The 21,213-nt window shown below is 36.2% G+C and overlaps 1 protein-coding gene across 4 annotated transcripts in view; it reads right to left on the bottom strand.

Annotated features, from left to right (window-relative positions):
- The window catches only part of CABIN1 (calcineurin binding protein 1), a 119,943-nt gene that overhangs the window by 72,253 nt on the left and 26,477 nt on the right, over positions 1–21,213 (bottom strand). For 2 of the 4 annotated variants that reach the window (XM_074843730.1, XM_074843731.1), the window contains exons 21-28: positions 20,707–20,868; positions 18,922–19,128; positions 18,384–18,529; positions 16,206–16,467; positions 13,859–14,119; positions 13,060–13,211; positions 12,331–12,509; positions 1,647–1,829 (exon numbers count right to left, since the gene is read on the bottom strand). In XM_074843730.1, the coding sequence (XP_074699831.1) occupies positions 1,647–1,829; positions 12,331–12,509; positions 13,060–13,211; positions 13,859–14,119; positions 16,206–16,467; positions 18,384–18,529; positions 18,922–19,128; positions 20,707–20,868 (1,552 nt within the window). The remainder of the gene's footprint in view (positions 1–1,646; positions 1,830–12,330; positions 12,510–13,059; positions 13,212–13,858; positions 14,120–16,205; positions 16,468–18,383; positions 18,530–18,921; positions 19,129–20,706; positions 20,869–21,213) is intronic. The other 2 variants (XM_074843732.1, XM_074843734.1) reach the window with 1 other exon arrangement.

Below are 21,213 nucleotides of genomic sequence, written 5' to 3'. Positions count from 1 at the left end.
GAACACAATTTAGGCTTGGACAGAATGATTAGCAGTATCTAACCTGGCCTTCTGCATAATATAGGATCTACAGTTCCATCCAAATATTTTTGCAATTAACTTGGCAACTCATAGTTCAATTGACCCATCTTTTCTAGAAGGATACCAAATCTTACTTCAGAAAACATCTGTGACAATGGCAGCTTCCATGTTTCCTGTTAGCTAGTTATTATTGCTGAAAACATGCATGCCACATGCAGATGAATTTTTTTAACTTTGATTTTTAGTCATGGAAGTTTACTGTGTCTTTGCCTTTGCCAAGATAAAGAGTTTCTTACATTAGATCTTATCTCCTAGCAAGCTAGAGATAGTATACTTCATCCTCAAGTATGAAGCTGCTCTTTAACTTTTTCTCAGATAAGGCTGAACTTTGAGTCAAACATGTTTTCCAGAACAGAAATTTTTCAAAATTTGCTTGCACAATCTATGTATCCATTACAATTTTACTCTACAGATGGCTTTATGGAAAAATACAACATTTGTTCTAATAAACGTCAGTAATGTAAGAATGCAGTCAACACGGTTTTTCTGAAAGACAACTGATGACAATAACACAACTCACTGCAAGCTTGAGAAAGAGCCATGTTTTTAGTCTACTACCAAAGAGATTACCAACTTGGCGATTATGTAAGTACTACTTTACAAAACTAGGAACTGGCATCTATTTCACCATATTGATGCCAACATCACCACAGACTTCCCTAGCTTAGGCACGACTGAAGTAAAATATTCTTAAAAACAAGAAACCAAGCTAATCCAAGTCTGCAAACAAAAAGATGACTAGTCGGCAGTTGTTTCTAGTGAGATCAGTGAAGTGAACCAGGGCTATCCACATACCATGGTTTCTGGATCTATGAAATTGGAGAAGACTAAAGTATAGTATGAACTGGCAAAAAAAAGACTTTAACATCCCACAAAGAGCCACAACCCAGAAAGGTGAGCAAAATTTACACATTGGTCTTGTTTGTCTTTCCCTGCTGAAGTTCAGCCTCTCTGTCCACTGCCACATGCAACTGTACAAACATCAAAGGGAAATTCCAGCTAATGGATTTTGAAACAATTTTTCCAGTGGAATACAGAACACTTAGTACTATAATACATGGAAAAATTTGGTAGAGAGCAATTCCACTTCTCTACTGAAATAAAGCATCCAACGGAATAAAACATCTAATTCCACTACTTGTGCTCTTCTACGTACTGAATATCAAGCTGATACTGGGCCAGAACAAAAAGGGCATCTTTAACTGGGGAAAAGAAAAAATTATTTGTTTATCTTCAAATAACTACTCCTTAAATTATTTAGAGACTTGAAACATTGAAGAAAGAGTAAATAATAACCTAAAAGAAGGCAAGCCAGCCAAAGGGCCACCACAGACAGCAGTTTATCATTATTCTTTTCTTTGTAAGGTTTAACAGGTAGTACAAATTTGGATGATGGCCACAAAAGCAAAGCACAGTTCCAATTTTAAGCTACACACATAAAAGCAGCAGTAACACCTAGTTAAAATTCTCAGTCATAATGCAGCATATTTCACTGCTTCTGCATGCCAGAAGAAACATTTAAATGAGAATATACCAGCTGATATTATCTATTAAATTGGGCATACTCTTTTCCTCTGTAGATCCCAGGGTCTCTTTGCTGGGCATCAGTGTATCAGCACAGGTAGTAGAAATCCTCTTCTCTGTGTAAGTCTTCCTCAGGCTGTCCTGAGAACTGGCAGGCTCATTAAACATATCCTGTGTGGAACTGGAGTCAGACAGCACCGCTGCAGTGCTATCCTGACTCCTCTCTGCAAAAGAGATAAAGAAGGAATGCATCATTTCATACCATCAAGCTCTTACTTGCATCTTGGTAACAGCACATAAAACTGCAGCCGCTTTGCAAACCTCTTACAAGTGCAATACAGGATCCTTAACAACCACCAATTCTGTTGTCTAAAAGGTATTTATTTTCTTTTAAGTTGTCTACTTCAACTTATCATTTTCATCTCACCTCTTTGTGCTAAGAAATTAAAACCCCAGTCTTCTTTCGCAAGGTATTATTTAACCCTAATGCTATAGAGCTCCCTGCCCCACCCCATTTCTTCCTAGAATATAATCCTGGAATTTCATTCAAAAGCCATGATGCTCAACTTTCAAAAGCAGTTAGGCTGAGGATGCAATATTTCAGCTAGTATGGTCCCATAAAATTTCCCAGCTTTACTGTGCCATTCACCTTGAAAAGCACCCAGTATAATTTGGAGTCTGACACAAGCAAAGCTCAGTTGACAAGAGAAAACCATGAACAATAATACTGTTAAAATTACTCATGAAGGACAGGAAAATCAGTACCATTAGAGGGCAAAGACTTACAGGAGTGATCACTGATGCCATCTATCCTGCAGGTGTTAGATGCTGTTCACCAAATGTTCTGAAAGGTGATTTGATACAGCAAATAAACAATCCATCAAAGAACTAGGTCTAAGATAGACAGGAAAACTCTTGGATTTCAAGGCAGACAGAAAATAGAAGTGACTTTGCCTTGACAGAGTGGAGCAGTTTACGTTGGCTGCTGACTACGTTACAGTCACAACTAAGTTGTTAATCTGCTGATAGCTGTTACAGCACAGGAAAAGTTGTATGGGATCATGACTTTATCACGGGGGGATAAGATTCACACCTCAGGACAAACAGGCAAGTGAAAACCTTGCACCCATGTCTGAAACCTGCCTGATATAACCCAAGTTCTTCTACATCAAGGGTTATCAGAGGCAACCCTCCTCGACTAAAAAATGCAGCGCAGTATCTTCAACAGAAAGATGCATGCATATCCCCACTGAGATGTGAAATTGGCATTTTTCTGTAATATTGTGCCAACATAATTCAGTGTCCAACACAAAATTCCAATACCGGCAATTCTCTCTAAATCTGTAGCCCAAGAGATTTATTTCCAGTTTCTGCTTAAGGAATAGCTTAACCAAGAGGCATATTACAGCCATTGTCTAGGTAGTTCCACTGCATTCTTATTCATTAATTTTCTTGATAAGATCAAGAAAGAAAATTACAAAAGCAAAAGCCCTTGCTTTGAGATGAGCTGATAATTTAATTAAATTTCTTCTGTTCCATCTGAATTGCACTTGTTCAGGAGAGAGCTAAGGGCCTCCTATGAATTTATTTTATCAAGATAAATCCCTCTGCAAACCTTCAGCTTGCAGATCGGGTTCTGCTTATTAAGATTCCAACAAATTTAAACCAAATTTGATGCACTCTGTAGGCTTTTCACTACCACACAAAGAAAATCTTCCTTTTCAGTGAACAGATCTTAATAAAACTGTATCTTGAAAAAGAATGGGGGAACAGTATTTGCTTCCTAATTGGAAGTTATACAGTTGGTTAATGATGACAAGTTTTATACAGAAAGAATATAATTATAAAGAATGGAAAGAGAAGGATTTTGAAGAGAGGTCAGTCAAGCTTTAAATGACTCATTTATAAGGCTTTAATAACCTTCTGTGGTACAAATGGATACTATTGAACTCCCAGTTGGCATCAGGAAAAACATTTACAAGTACCTCCCTTGATTTTTTTTTTAAAGTAAGTTTCTACGTCTGTGGCAAAGAGGCTGAATTACTCATCTAGGGAAGAAAAAAAAAATTGCAAATTTCCAAATGTTGCCATCAGCCTGGAGGTCAGTTCTAACGTGTGGGTTGTGACAGATGAAGCATTAGAATGTAAATCAAGAACTGCTAGACCAATATGTGAGAGTGATATGAGATCACTAGGAAACTACACTAAGCATGCAAAGATAGACAGTGATTTAGCATGTTAAATTCCAAATGTATACATGACAGGGAAGCTTTTCCCTGTGGGGAACAAGTGTAAATACCTCCTTATGATTAGCCAGCTATTTTCATTTGATATTTCTACTAAAGCGAGTGTAGGTCTAGGTATGTATGTTCATTCTCCTTTCCTTTCAATCCATTAACTATACATAAAAAAATCTTAATGATATTAACACTGGGCTCCTTAAACACAGAGAAACAGAGAAAAACTATTATTGAGACAACTTCCTATTATTTTAGATCCTTCTTGAATGCAGTAGATAGATGCTTTCAAATTAAGCAGGCCTGATGAAAAACACTGGAGTATTTCAGAAATTAGCAGCAGCCCCCAGTTATTAGTGTTAATTTCTCAAAAGTCACAGAGGATGGGTAAAGTTTCAGGGAGTGGTAAACAAAGTGTAGTACCTGTCTTTACAAAGGATAAAAGGTCAAAGCTATTAGCCAGTGGCCTTCATCTTCCACAGAATTATCTGAGCAGAAATAAATCAATCTATCTATAAGCACCTAAAAGCTAACAAGATCAGGAGTAGAAAACGTGTGTGTGTATCCCAGCACATATATTCGCATGTGCCTGTAAAGAATTAGTGATTTGAACCAGAAATGGCCAAAGTGTCATGCTATTGTAAAAGCAATTCAGCAACTAGCACGCATGAATGTATAATCAGTAACTTCACAGAAAAAATACATAAGAGTCTTCCTGTTCTACTGAGCTCTAATGAAAATTAAGCTTAATTATGGTGTCTGTATTTGGGACCCACATTTTAAAAAATACACTGAACAACTAGAATGAATTCAGAGAAGAGGAGAAAAAATGATGAGAGATTAATGAGATGGCATATAAGAAAAACATTGGGAGAATTGGACTTATTTATCATCAAAAAGATGAGGGAGAATTTCCAAATACATACAATTAACCAAAATAAAAATACAATAATCGCTCTTCATATTCACTAAGTACAGAGCAAGAGGCAATAGGTCTTAATTGCAGCAAGAAAATTGCCTTTTTCTTCCCCCCCTAATCCCTAGTTTAACTGTTACATACAGATAAAAAATTGCATAGAGAGCCTATAGAATCGCTGGAGGTTTTCAAGGACAGGTAGACAAATAGCTATAATTTGTTAGGTTACCCAAGATGTACCTTAATATAATTAAAAAGCTCTGTCAATACCTAAATGCCGCAGCATATAATGCAGAACTCACAGCAACTGCACCAAGTCACATCCTACTTCTGCTTTTTAAAAAAAAAATCTGCATATTTTTCACACATGGAAGTACTATGCTCTTCTAGCCTAAGTCACAAATATATCTCATATATATACTAGACACACATACAGCATATATTTTTACAATAATTGTGTTATAAAGCTTTTACTTCATCTGTTGACTGTAGTGTTACTCAACCTACATGCCAATGACCACTGCAGTCTTTGAGACACAAGAATTAATTCCAAATTCCCAACTGTTACTGATACCTGTCTTTTTCATAGATGCAAATCCAAGGAGAACATCAGTGCTTTTTAATAATTTCTGCTACATTAAAGACAATTTAATGCAACTCAGTGTAATTTAAAAGCGTTAAAAAATTACTGGTTTTAATATTTTGTTTACCTAAGGTATTTTCTTAGTTCCCCTATCTGGCAATAGCAATAAGGCAAGCTTTTCTAAAGAGCTAAAATGATCCCTCAGCTATAAGGGATAAATGATAAATCAAGGACTAAATATTCTTTTGAGGTCCCTTTCTGTAAAGTTTCCTATTATTTCAAAAGCTAAGATAAAAATACAACTGGGTATTAATGTCCCAAAATTATTATCTGTAGTGGAAATGAAGAGAACAGGGAGAAAGTCTACTAAACTGTGCATAAGCAACTGCAATAAAATTCCTATTAAAAACATGTCCTGATACCAGATCCTTTCTTTGATATTACTGTATTTTGTTTCATTACTTTGTTGTATCAATCCTAAGTTTTAAGAAGATTTCAAACAACCTGATGAGCTGAAATCTCTATTTGATGTGAAGTTAACTATTCCACATTTACATCTAAAGATTAAGGAAATGGTACTTGAGGGCAGGGGTTTTTTGTGGGTTGTTTGGGGTTTTTTTAACTCATTCCTCATAATGTACTCAACTTGTGACATTTCAGGGATTTCTGTCAGACTATATCACCTACTCTGTCAACAGGTGAAAAAGAGCAGCTCTGGACACAAGATGGAGAGGTCAGAAGGAAGAATCTTGTTAATATTAATTGTTATTGGAAAGATGTCATTGGGAAGAAGGAACTTGTATGTTCATCTGTACTGCCAAGACCTTTGCTATATCACAGTGAAATCCTGTCAGTTGCTTGGATAATTAAGTAATTATCATTACTGAAACACATCTGTCTTAGATATTAGAAAAATATCTGTAGTCCATTTGACTTAATTCTATGCTTAAGAGCATTTTAAGATTAATCTTATCCTGAATGAAATAGGGGTTGGCTTCAAAAATCCTATTCCACACTATTCCTCTATACCAGAAAAAGCCATTAGCATGTTGTTGTCACTGCTCCATTAACATTCAGGCACAACACCTGCATGCCTACCAATTAACAGGAAAAAGTTGTGTTAAACTTTGGGGAATCTAAATGATTATTTAATTTTAAAACGCATCAGGAAAAAAAAGCCTCAATACTTCATTAGTCATTACGCTGGGCGAGCATTCTCCCATATGCACCACAAGCCCCGTGGACCATACGCCTAAACAAGCCTTGTTACCTCAACTGGGTCCACTCACAGGGCTGAAGGGGGAAGAGAAGAGACAGTGATGTGTTAAAAGCATAAGTGACCTGAACTAGCAGACACACAATCCTCATGACAGAGCTCTTACTGCTAAGTATGCTGACCAGGTAACATCTCTCATGGTACAAGCTTACATAATTTATTCTCAGGGGAGCTAAAATACAGCTTCGTGGTGCCAATACGAATGAGGTATTCCACCTTTGTCAATTAATTACTATGCAGCTCAGTAATTGTGTTGTCTGCCTTCCATCCTTTGAAACTTTTTGGAAATTAAAAGGAGCAGGGAGAAGACCTCTGAAATATCTGCATGTGCGGGTAGGTAACAGGCTCAGAAAGCCAACAGGGTATAACTCACTTTTTCTGAATAGTATCTTTTTCTGTCTTAAATATCTGAAGGAAAATGTATGCCCAGTTATTACAAGAAGGTATCTGAAACGTGATAGTCAGCTACAAGTCAAAAATCAGAAATGAGTGCCACAGAGAGCTTTTCTAAAGAGCTATATACATTTGCTAACTTAATTTACAGTAAAGAAAAACCCTGCTGCATAGTTCAGAGCTTATGAATAACTATGTATTACTAAAAAAAATAATCTTGTCTCATGCAATAAAGGTGGGTTGTTCACAGGCTGTGGAGGTACAGACTCTTTCTCTTTGTCCTGTCTGCCTGGCACCATATCTCCACTCCTCTCTTTACTTGTATGTATGAGCATTTTTCTTTATTGGTCTGTACTCAGAAACACGATGTATCACAGAATTCTCATTCTTGAAACAGATTCCGCCCATAACGGAAGACAACATTCAGCTTTGTATCAAAAAGCACATTATTAAAAACAAAAGAATTGCAGATATTTGCATGGGAGCAGATTAACTTCTTGAGGACAGCAAGTCCTCTGGATGTTTAAAGGGAGTTCTCTTATGAGTCAAAGATGAGAGTCTGTGGCTGCACTGAACACTGCATGTGTTTCGGTAATTTGTGGTCCTGTATTGCTGTTCTTCTGCCTTCAAATGCAGAGTAACAGAGTATCTCATCAATGTTCCATTTATTTAGTTAAATCCTTTTCACATAATCTCACGCTAAATGTCAGTGCGATACTTTTACTAATCAGAGAGAGGTTAAATTGGGGAAAGGTAAAAATGGAGCATGCTGCAATAAACTGGATCTGATTCATTATTCATGTAGTCCAGTATGCAGTCCCCATGAACATCCAGTACCGTGTGCCAGAAAAGGATACGTACTGCAGACCAAAAGATTTGAGAGAATTCTGAAGGGTAAGATTTTAACGTTCCAAAATGCCATGTGGACAATCTTTTTATGCACAGAAACATCCACGCCATCTTAGAAGCTTATTTGTTTGACATGAGTGACAACCTGGTGCAAAAAAGTTTCTCAGAGATCACCTTTGTCTCATCAGGATGTTGAGAAACCCCCGTTTACAAAAAACTGCATCTTTGTAACATTTGCAGAATTACAGACCAACAAGCTATGAAGCGAGACTTCTCCCACAGCATGAAGCAAGTAGCCTTTCCCAGTGAGTTTATCATGCAGGTTTTGCCAATTATTAAAAGCAAGCCGTGACAGGTAAAAGCAGGAAGAGAATGCCTGGGGAACAGAGATTTGTATAAAGGTTAGAGGCAGCACGGGCAATATTGGTTGCAAAAGCAATCAGGCAAAGACAAACACAAAAAAGGACGATTATGTCTAACTACACACAACATACTACATGACATGGATGAAGACTTAATATGACATTTTAACACTGCAATAGCAATGGATACTGAATAAGTCATCTGCATACCACCACAATAACACGGAATTGAGTATCAACACAACAAAGGCATATTACAGCAAAAAAGACCTCACAACAATCTCCCAGTCCACATTTTGGGAAACAGCTTTCTCATTCAGATTTTTTTTTTTTTTAATTTTAATACTTTTACTGCTTTCTGAACTAACTTTAATGCTTAGCACAAAATTTAGGTAAATTTAAACTGCTTGAAATCTGTACTGCAATTGGTCTTTACTGACTACATACATCCAGCCTGTATAAAGGAGGTCAATGAGCATGTCTGTTTTGGTATAGAACATTTAGCTGTGTAAATATGGTGACACCCCAGGTAATGATAGCATTGGTCCCTGCTGAGTTCCTGTTTTTTCTTGTTTTGTACTTTCCTCTTGGAAAATAAGAAGAGTCTAAACCTCAGGCTTCTACTATCAAATGCAAGTTTTCATTTTGGAGGGTTATAAAAGCAACAGGCAGGGGTGATGACAGGAAAGACAGGATTAACAGAAGGAAGGAAAAGATGTTGCTGAATGGAAGGACAAGAAAAAAGAAAGGAAGTTGTCTATTTTACACACATGACAGCAGCTAGTCAGCCAGCAAATAACAGCTGCCACTCAGCAATACTTCTGTCTCCTTAAAGGAGATATATGCTAACAGCTGCCATAAGGAAAAAGAAGTTTAGTTACTTTACAAGCTGTATTTACTGGTTCCTTTATCCTATTTCCATTAAATATATGACTTAAAACTAAAACTAATACCACCGCATTCACTGGATATAAAACTCTTCAATGATCTCACCTTTAACAGTGATTTCTGCATATCCTGGTCTTCTTTTTCCACCAGCAAAACATGCTGGAGAGCTACAGAACTATAATGACACATTTAAATGTAACGTATCCGAACTAAGTCTGCCCTCACAACTTCACCCATCTACAGATGAATGCTTGAAGATCAGAGTCCCAATATTTACAAGAAAAGATGTCTGGCTATAGAGTAATTCTCTCCTGCTTGCAATGAGATAATTTGCTGCACTAGAAGGCATATCCTGTTTAAAAAAACCCAAACAAACAAACACAAAAGAAACCCAAACAAACAAAAAACCCCACAATAACATAAAATTAATCAAAACAGCAGAACTCAGAAGGAACCGCAAGAGTTCATACAGTCCATTCCTTTTTCTGTCAGGATAAATTACCTCTCCATCATTCCTGGCAGACGGCTGTTATCACCACTTTTTAAAGACTTCTGGTGCTGAAATTCTGCAGTGTTATACTATCCCCAGGAATGTATTACAGTGTTTCACTTTTCTTCTTTTGCTAAACAGTATTTCCTAATACTACTCTAACACTATTTTCTAATGTCCAGATTGAAAATGCAATTTAAGTCTAACGTCAACTATTCTGTCTCCCACAGACACGGAAATGTTGATTTTTTGCCTCTAACTCTTTGTACAGCCTTCAACGCTATTTAGGTTACACTGCTGTCATGTCTCCCCGTAGTCTTCTCCTCTGTAGACAAACCATCCCAATTCCTTCTCTCTTTCCTCACAGCTCATGTTTTCTTGATGCACAGCACACCAAAATGGTCAAAAGAGGTCTCACAGGTCAGCAATGACAGGAATCCCAACAAGCATGTTTGCTTGTGATAACATATGAAGAGAACTTCATAGGTAAGACTCTCTAGAATGCTTGTACTTTATGTCATATATGATCAACAATATCAATACAAGAGCAAGAGTAAATAAGAGTATTGTCAGGCCTCAGAAAGAATAAATATCTAGGCTGAATTTAGGCCAAATTATTCGTTCTGTGAACAACAATATAGATTTTCATCTGCTGTCAGAATGGTAAAAAAATAATCTAAAGAGCAGTCAAATGATGGGTATTTTCTTGCTATTTTTAGGAATGGGACGATGGAAATGCAGGCACCAGTTTTCTTCACTGATGCGATTACGTGTAAGATGTCAAGAGCATTTTACTTCAAGAGTATATATTTTAATACAAGTAAAATGCAAATGCATGCAGAGGAGCATAGTATATGTAATAATATAAAAGTGGAAGACTTCTGAGCATTGCTCAGCCTGTTAGCTCTCCTCCCATCTGTAACAGCCTGAAGACAAATATTTCAGTTTCCTGGGGCTCTTCAATATGCTGTATCCAGAGTTTAGTTGTGCCAGCAACTTACAGAACATTATGAGTGATGCAGTACTTTGCAGTTCTACTTGTCATGGTTACACACAGCCTTCCTGAAGATCACCCTAACTCTGCTTCTTTCAGCAGCTGACATTTTGAATTGCTTTGACAGCAGCAAAGCTTAGTCCTAGCTAGGCTAAGCTAGCAGACCCAAGAACTGCTACTTCAGCCCTGGCAGAGGTAGACATTCCTTAGCTTGCACCTTCAGGCTTTGCTATGCAGCCAACTTCAGCTACACAGCCAACTTTGCTCCCATCGGGCAATTAGCATGCCACAGTCCATAGTATCTTACTTTGAGTGAATGTACTACCGACACATACCAGAATATTTATTTAACTTATGTACCTCCTGGGAACATTTCAACAGTCTTCAGGACCTAAGCAGATGTAGTCCTAGGCAGAACTGCTTCTCACAGGGAATATTATTTAGGAAATATTTAAACATTTGCTTCCGTTTGTATTTGCTGTGTCAAAAGACATCAAAAGGCTAATAATGTAAGAGCCTAATCACTACATAACCCATTCACACTAACACACTACATACGATATCAAAACAGTCCAATGAATTACTCCCAATTGAAATGTAAGCATGAATAAAATGAACATTTCTCTATTCAATTTAGTGAAAGAGATGAAGGATCTTCTGTCAGTTTCACCAAGAATTATTTGTTGGGGAAAAGGAATAAATTTACCTTGCAAAGTTTCCAGGCATAGAACATTTGTTTCAAGATTATGTCAACAAAGTTACTTACAAATTAATGTTCTGCAGGAAATAGTAATAGGAAGCAGCCCGCCCTTCAGAAATAAATTCATATCAAGCACAGCATTTCTGTGGGGCCTGCCATATTCTACCAACACTAAGCTATACATTGCAGGTATTTTACTCCTCCTTGAGTGCTGATACTCATAGATCCAGATGGATAAACAAATGGCCAGAAGAGTAGAATCAGAATAGAATTCCTAGCCAAATAATAATGTCAGATTACTTAAATAGTAACTTAATTTCTATTATATATGTATATTGCAAAATCTTCAATAACCCTGCGATACCACCCTGTCTCCTGCATTTATAAGCCAATTATTTATTATATCACTTTATATTCTAGAGATGAGCTGCTAACCAGTCATTGTAAATGATAAAGAAAAATTAAAAGATGAAGTCTACTGCACTGTCATGCAAATCACTTCGTGCTGATACACAATATATTCAAAATAGTTGCCACCTGCCTCCTTCAAAAAAAGATAATACTGTTTTGCTTTGCCTTTTTAACAATTTGTCTTGTTTCAGCCACAGTTCAAATTTTCACCTGGTCATTTCAAACAGGCACTGAAACAAGTGTCCAGTCTTCTAAAGACTGAACCCACATCTCTCCTAATAATCTCAGACAGACATTTAGCTCTGGAGATATAAATAAATAAATAAATTTTTAAAATCACTGAAAATTCAGTCAGCTACATACTCCTCCTATCGACATTCCCGTTTTGACTAAGTGACAGGTGCCAATGGTGGCAGGTGACAACTTTGAATTTTTTATTTAAAGCTCTGACTATACATTGATTCTATTTAAAGCACTGAATTTATAAAGGTAATGAACTTCAATATTGCCCGTGTTACCACAGACCCATCACCCTCCTTGAAATGAGCAGTTTGATCATTCCTGGTCAAACCCCCCATGATTAGAGCACCTCCCTGTGCTGGCAGTATTGAGAACAGGGACTGTACCATCCGGCGTTGCCTGCTGACGGGGTTTTTTACATTTGACGTAATCGTGGTCAACTGGAGTGGCTGTGTAAGGTGGGGATGTCAGACCTGGACCAGAGGATGAGGGGAGGGAAGTCCCAGGGCCCGGCACTGTTCCGGCTGAAGAGTGAGAGTCTTCATCAATCATGCAGGCTTTTTCCCTGAGAGGGGCAAGGAAAGAAAATAAAGCGTTAACATACTAGGGACATATACAAAGAACAAAAGGAGACTACATGTTCTTACAACATTTCCAATACGGTAACCAAACCGTACTAACAAATTCTAAATGATGGATTTTTAGTACAGGTTATATTCCTCACTTGTCACTGGCCAATAGAAAAACACTCTTTATTTTGTAGTTGTTAATGAGACTAATTACGAGGACTAGTATCTCTTATCCTTTAAAATAAAGGCCATTTGCTTTTGCATGTTAATAGTTGATAAAAAAATTAATTTTATTCATAAATAAAAACAGTGGTTTCAAAATGGATCACAAGATCAAAATTTTTCTATTTTATTTCTTTCCCATCTACACCATGCCAATCATTGAGAAGATCTCAGAGTAGTGTATATTCTTACTTGAAAACCGCAAACATTAGAATGAACTCTAATCACTTTGTTTTATATTTTATTCAGCTTCATTTTAATAGTTTATTATACTGTAGTGTATAAGTATGCTTTCAGAGAATACTCCTGGAAATCAGCACTCACTTTTCTGCAACTTTTGGGGTGTTCTTCTCCTCACCCCTGGCAAATGGTCCCTCAGAAGCTTCTTTCATGAAACTAACTAGTATCTCTGCATCTACTCCAGAGTCTGGTTTCCCCACAAGTTTCAAAATAGAAGCATGAAGTCGAAAGTATACCTAGAAAACACCGAAGTCCATTTGGTCAGTAGAGAATTCATAGCTCTGCAACCTATTACAAATAGTCTCTTCTCTATAGAAACTGCAGGAGTTAGTAAAACACCCTGAATAGGACTTTTCCTGCCTTTGAAAGTTGCTTGTAATTACAACATCTGAACACTGTAAAAAATTTTTAACTGCAACCTGTGGAATACAGGTGAAAAAAAGCAGACCTGGTCTCCTTGGAAGCAAGTCACTACTAGGTACGTTCTAGATCCACTATTTTTACCAGCCAACACAGTGAAAGTAAAGGTGTTATGACCACTACTCCAACTCATGCATGAATTTATGCTTTCATAGCTGTGAGATGTTTGTGAAACCTATTCGTGTTTGATTTTAATAAAAACTGACTAATGAACTGTGTGCAGCAAAATCCAGAAGGAACTTCTGCCTGTCTGTCCAATACTGAGACTGTATACATGAACTGTCTTTAAAACAAAACCAGCCTGAATAACAGGCACCATTTTATTCTCCAAGTTAGTCATGTAAACGTTCCCAGATGCAGAGTACCATGTGCATATGCCTAATAATATGAACTAACCATAACTGGTATTCCATAACCTGTAGAGAACAAGGGTTTCAAGCCTACATATCTAACTTTCTTTTACCTCCAATGCTTCCATGGCAAGTTCTGGTGGATTATGGTAGTGAATCTTCTTTGGATATCGGGCAGCCTCCTCATGCAAGTAATGCCCTGCCTGTTTATAATGAAGCAGATAGACAACAGGAGGCTGTTTCTGCTTCTCTGCAATCTTTCCTAGCATGTAGTGAATAAGCCACTCCTCTTCATCGCCATCTCCCTCACAGCGAGATGCTGACGTAAAACACAATTTGGCTGTCTCCAACATACTGTCTCGACGCTCTTCCATCTGTGATCGAATGAAGTGTTGAGAATACATGAATTCACTGTGGCTGGGATGAAAAAGTCTAAAAATACACTCCTGCATATAAAAGTGCATAAACAAGGTACATCATTTAAAACCTTTTCAACCTAAAAGACATAGAACATATACAAGTGATCAAATACATCCAGATGACCCACAGGTTTTTGTTCATTGCAGTAACTGCTGACACAAATAACCAGAACAAAACAGTAAGACAGAAGTGTAAGAATAGGCATGTAAACATAAACCTGAAAAATAACAAACCAATATACATGTCTACAAAAATTTTACCACTTTCAGAGCTGTAATTATCTTAACTCTTAAAAAAATAAATTACTTGTTTTGTTCTTCAACTGAAGTCTGCTAGAGCTACTACGGACCACTATCATTTGTGAAGAAATGTATTTCATCTTGCTTGCAATGCATCTAATTTTGAGCTGAATATGGCAAGAACACTCTTTCCCCTCCCTTCAAAGAAATTAAAACCACCAACATAAATTAAAGTGAACTGCCAATAAAAATCACATAAAAAACTAGGTCAAAAGATGTATTAATGTAATTTTCTCTCTTTGAAAAAGAAGTTTATAAATTTAAATTGTTGGGCTATAACAGTATCCTAAGCACTTGTTGCACTTCAAGAACTATAACATAGCCTTCCCTTTCCTAAATATTTTGTAAGAAGAGAATAATAAAGCTTTTCTATGACAAACACATTCCTGAAGACATATATCTCTGGAAGGCAGATTATATTGTTCCAATTTATCTTTCATTATAATAGAGCTTTTCTTAGTAAATTATGCATTTTTAATAGATTCACTTGAAAAAAGGAAGATTAAAGTAGTCCTAAATAAAGATTCTGATTTAATCCACAATTTAAGATGGCTGCTCTGTACTGTACCTGATAATATGAAATAACAGCAGTATTATCCCTGGAATTCTTCAGCAAGTCCCTCACAGCCAAAAGGTTGCAAGACAGCAAGACCAAACTTTTGATAGACCAAAGGCATAAAATATAATACCTTCATTTCCCGAGTAGTTAGTTTTGGAGCTCTTGGATGTAATAACCCTCAGCAACAGAACTCTATTGTTAGTTGTCATTTCAAACATCCTATTTAATAAACCATTTGTTCTCCCTTAATCTGCATGCTTACATCACCTCTCTTCTTAGAGGGTCAAATGCTGTGTAAGAGTCTACGGAAAGCGCAATATTAATACAGTTATACAGGCAGCTCACATGCAAGACCCATCAGCTCGCTGTAAATACCATTCTCTATAGTTCAAACACTAGAAGTTTCTACAAATTACAACAGATACTCAGGAGCAGCACTTCTTTTTTATATTTTGCTTCCAGTTCTGGACTACCTAACTATTCTGACTTACAAATATTAAGGCAGAAATAAGAGTTTACTGGTCCAAAACAACACACAAAACATTTCCCCTAGCAACTCCTTGCTGTCAGAGAGTATTTAGAATTCCTCATTTTGGCTTGGCAATGAACTTCATAATAACTGTAACTTTTTCATCATCATCACACATAAAGAGCTAATGAATTTATAAAAGCTTAGTCTATGAAAAATCTATCAATCTCCTAATTTTGATCTTTTGTTTAACTAAATAGCCCAAAAACACAGAAAAAGGGAAGGATGTCTTTAGATACAAGAGATGACATATGGACACAGATATCAGAGTAATTTCTGATCTTTTCACTATTTAAATATGTATACATTTCACCTTTTCCTGGAAACATTGTATGACATTTACAGAAAGGAAAGGTAAATATAATTCCCCTTTCCAGAAGATTACAATAATTTTGTGTCACCTTTGAAAGATAATTCAAAGATCAGGCTCAATCTAATTTTACACAGGAAAAAGAAAGAAAAAAACCCTCTAAATGCTGCCTGACACCAGCAGCTTATATGAATGAATATTAGAATTTCCAATTTTACTAAGTAAACATACAGTCTAATATGTGGTATAAAGCATGTAAATATTTAATTTAAAAAGTTACTATGTGAGAATACATCATTTAAAAATATTTAAAAATTTCCTACTGCTCTCAGTTAGATCCCACCTGCTGCACAACTTCAGGGGGGAGTTCTGACTTCCACTGTTTAAGCTGTCGGGATGCAAAAGAATGTAGGGCATAGGAAATGGTGCCGTATTCGATCCACAAGGAGAGATTTGAGCTGTCAATCTCTAGGGCTCGCTTGAAGCAATTCAGGACAGGAGTAGAGTGCTTCCAGATTGGGCCATCACTTTTCAATTCATTAGAGTTCAACTTGTCCTGAATACGACTTGCTCGAGCCAAAGCCATGCCAGCCCATGAATCAAACCTATGCAAGCAAGAACATAACACATGAACAACCTCCCCCCTAAACATGACACTGGATACCACAGACAAGATCCATTTTGTTGTATCTGCAACCTTCTCCTCCTTTCATGAAATGCTCTTTCAAAACAGATTTCTGCATCTTCTCCTCCCCTTACAGGGGAACAGAGGCCATATAGGCTAAATCATACTGATTTTATTACAAATGGTTTCCTAATAAAGCACTGCCCCCAGTAACTCACACATGAAAAACAGATGAAATGCCGTTTATTTGCCATGCAAAAATAGGATATCTATACTTCTAATGGCAGCACTACCACTGATTTCTTTTCTCAGTAACCACACTGTCCTGTTCAAACACTGTCACCCTTTACTTCTGCAGGCCAGCAGACAGCCACTATGACATTTTGTATTGTTGGACTGAACTGTGCATGATCTTTATCATCATCATCATCATTTTTCTACATAAAAATCACAAAATCCAAAATGCATTCACGTAGGAAAATTCTGATGAACAACAGATTGCTTATTGCAGGGACTGTTCAGGATCTAGTCCTGTGATTATTAGATCATTGACAATACAGTCTGAAGAGTAGTTTCCATATTCCACAATCTCACATTAATATCTCAGGTCAGCGGCTCTGGAATTTTTCAATTTTACCATGATTCTAACATCAAAGGAATAATCATAATGTTCTCAGATTTCTGCTTGTAATTTCTTGCTGATATCAACTGAAAACCCATTTCTGGGTCACGTGACCTCAATAATCAGATTCCTGAGGGGAATGGAAGAGGAACCGTAATACAGACATGTGAATAAGTAACATCTCATATGACTGGGGTATAAATACTATGCTACCACATAAAGCCTCTTCTGAGCAAAAGGTCACATATTAAAGTAAAAATGCATTCCACTCATTTATTTATGAATTTAGGTTTTCAAGTATCAAAACTACAGAAAAATGGGGGGTGGGGTGGTAATTTATTAGGCTTCAAACAAAAGTTTTAGCAATCTGCAAATCACAGTTCCCAGACTAGAAGATTCAATAGCATTAAACTACAGCTATTTCCTCTGTAGATTTCACATGTAAAATTGCTCTGTGCCTTCACCTTCCCTTTTGTCTCTTATGTGACTGGATTTAGAAATAATTTTCTTGTCTCAAATCTATCAAATGAGGGGTTTTGTCATTGACCCCGATCTACCAACTTCAAGGAGAATTAAAATGATAGCTAACATCTAATATGTAAACCCTATATTGAATCAGTAAATTTTAAGATTATTTAATTTCATTTTAGAAGACTGTTATTTAAAACATGCTTTATTTTTAAGATGAGAGCTTAATCTTGGTGACATTTCTAAGTTGCAAATTATCAAGAAACAGGTGGTTTAGTTTAAATATCACTTAAATATGTTACTTGACCCTGTATTCTCCGAGTAGTTCTCTAGTAGCAAGACCAATACTTTAAGAAAGAAATCAGACTAAACAGTTAATCCATTAAAGAATGCTATTTGTGCTATAGCTATGCTATGAAACAGTGACATTTTTCATTCCTTGTCATGTATGAAAATGCCAAAACAAAGCACAAAAGGTGCAAAAGAGTAATATTGATTCAGTCCTTGCCCTTCCCAGTAATTCTTGATTTTAACTTAGCTTCCCCCCTCCCCTTTCATTTTTTGGTTTTAATTTCAAAACAATCAAATATTTAACACCAGGTTTTGGTTTTTGTTTTGTCTGTTGGATTGTTTTAAAGATGCTCTTAATTATACAATCAACCCACCACAATGGACTGCAGGCGGGCTTTGTGGTTTGGGTTTTTTTAACTCCTAAAACCAAAATAAATATATTTTGTTGTCTGCTTTTCAGTACTGAAAGAAGTGAGAAGAATGAATGATGTGCAGCAGGATTCAATAATACTGACCTGTTTGGACAAATACAAATGTCATGCATGTAAAATTTAATAGCCTTAGACTGTTCTTTATTCTTGAAATGATAGTCCGCCAGAAGATAGTACAACTCAGTCACCACTGGTGGAGAATAGTCTGCACCATCCGGAAGAGATGGTGCCTGAAAAAAAAAAAAAGGGTAAGGTTTACATTAAAAAAAAATTCATATTAAATGAGCTGCATGCTTACTTCTTCCTTGTAGTGAAAGTAGCCTTTTCTTCATAGAATATGAAGGTATTGAAGACAGTGACAGTATTCCACAGATACGCAGAGTATTTACAAACACTAAAGAACATCTCATACTCACTCCGTACTAATCAATATTACATCTTGCTATTTCAAGACTAAAAGCTTCGGTAGTGTCATTCTTATTTCATTTAAATGCAATTACATGAGGAAATCCAGCATCATGGAATAAATCATTGCCCTAACTATCTCAAAGTCAACATAAAAATAACAGTAATAATTTTTATTCCTTTCATTTATTTTTTTTTTATAAGCAATTAACTATACCTTGCTGCATGTTCCTTCAATATAGGCAGATACAGTATCTAGGCTCAGCATAGGCTTGTCTGTTCGAGGAACAATTGTAGCAGTCTTCTTCAAAAGGTTGGCCAAATCAGCAGACACAGTACTGGTTTTGTAACTATCAAATTCTGGAAGAGTTTTAGGCTTAAAATATTCAAACATGAACAAAGCATCTTCCCATGTTAGATCAACCTGAGGAGGGAAGTAGATGAGAGGGGAAAAAAAATGATCTCAAATTCCAAAATTCAAAAGTCTACTAACAATGAGTTTCTATAACTTTTCTAGTTCATAAGAATATACATATTACTCTAGCAGGAAACAATCCTCTCAAGAACAGAACAACTAAAAGCACCATTAATTTGTGCTGCTCACAAATGCAGCATACTGCTCACTGATTTAAAAGACTAAGGTATTGGGCTTATAACTCAGTGTATGTCACTGAAAAATAAAGCCATTCTACTTGCTTAGAAGAGTTGGTCAGAAGAGTTGTTTACAAACAAGAATCAGTTGCAAGCATCCTGAGTGACACTGAGGACACTGAGATCATGAGTAAGATATGGAGGAGAAAAGCTCTACACCTTCAATTTCAAGTTCAAGAAAGAATAATAAATGAAATGGGAATCAGACAAAATTCTGAGACTCAAAAATCTTCAAACTCTCTACAGAAAGGTACCTTCAGAATTTATTTCTCATTTTCCCTTCACTTTTCCTTCTTGAAAAGTAAAAAAATAAATACAGTTCTCTTCTACCAGACTGAATTCTTCCCCTTTCATTGTTCATCTTATTCCTTTTTTTTTGCTTCTCTACCGGGGAAGTCACATTACTAAAAAACAATTTGTCAAAAATTTCAATAAGAACTTTCTCATCCAGAATTGCCCAAATGTAACAGACTTTTCCTTTTTTGGGCAGAGGGTAATCTTATACTTCCCTCTTCCCTAGTTATTCCCATTTACTAATCATCTTAATTTTCTAAAAGGTAAGTTTCAGAGACAGAATTCACAAATATTCAATGAGTGATAACAGAACAGTATTTGTGTATTTTAAAAGGTCTGTTCAAAGGAGCCAGACAACTGTTTTGTTTGTATGAAACTGTTTTTCATTTATAATTCTATGATAACTTGCATTTGATAAATGCAAAAATCATCTGAGGCTTTTGAACAAAATCAGCGATGTTTCAAAGCAGAGGATTGCTGACCTGCTTTTTCTGTCCCCTCTTTAATACTACAACCATTTTCCCAAGGCAGTCTGTAGGTGTTCTCCCAAACTCAACTGAATTTCACACATTTCTCATAAACAGCTACCAGATATTTACCATCATAGATTTCAAAACAAGCTACATTATAGTTTACTTGCATAATTTTTAACAGTGACATTTTTCACTTTCATAAACTGCAAGGCTGGCTGTTAAGTTTTCTTCTCTCAAGCTGACTTTTTTTCTTTCTAATTTTCCTCAAACTCGAACTTCTTTCTCTGTTGAAAACAGGAAAGTCATGGCTCAATAAAATCAATTTGTCAATAGTTGCAAAATGGCAGACTACTGTGAACAAGACTATACAAGCATTTCATTTCAAATATTTGACCCTCTATACTCACAAAGGCTTCCATATTTTTAAATTAGTTTATTTTCTACAATATGTCAAATACATAAATTTTAAAATTAAATAAAAATAAACTTTCTCCAAAATATATTAAGGTGCATTAAAACCAAACAAAGGTGCATCTTTCAACACTTCAGGATATTCCACTGACATTAAATAATACATATCTTACCTGCTGTACTGAATGTTCTTCTAGGTACCTTGCTTTGCTTTTTTTGCTAGGGAAACCATATAAACAATAAAAACACTGTTCCAAGGCTGTTTCCAGCTCTTCTTTGTATGGATGAGTATCTTCAGAAGTGGATGCTACAAGTTCTTTCTGTAGTACCTGAACCTACAACACCACAAATACCAATGAAAAAGTCATCCACAAGCTAATTGTCTGAAAGCAGATGATGAAAACAACATTAAGAAACTACACATACTTTTCCCCAACTACAACCACATATTAACCATATTTCTGTAATCTAGTCTCACACGAGCAATTTCAATGGCAGTGTAACTGCAATAAAGTGCTTTTATTTTTTTTCCTATGTTAATTCATGAACTCTTGTTTTAATCAATGAGATATCAGCTTAATGTTTCAGACTTAAGATCATTCAAAGTTTTCCACTACACACCAAGTTGCTTCTGTGAATATAAACACTACAGTTTGTCAACCCTTGAATAAGGAAAAGGC

Source organism: Strix aluco, chromosome 18 (genome assembly GCF_031877795.1).
Source record: "Strix aluco isolate bStrAlu1 chromosome 18, bStrAlu1.hap1, whole genome shotgun sequence".
Taxonomy (NCBI): Eukaryota; Metazoa; Chordata; class Aves; order Strigiformes; family Strigidae; genus Strix; species Strix aluco.
Note: the sequence above shows the minus strand (reverse complement) of the source record. Positions and strands in the feature narration are given on the sequence as shown.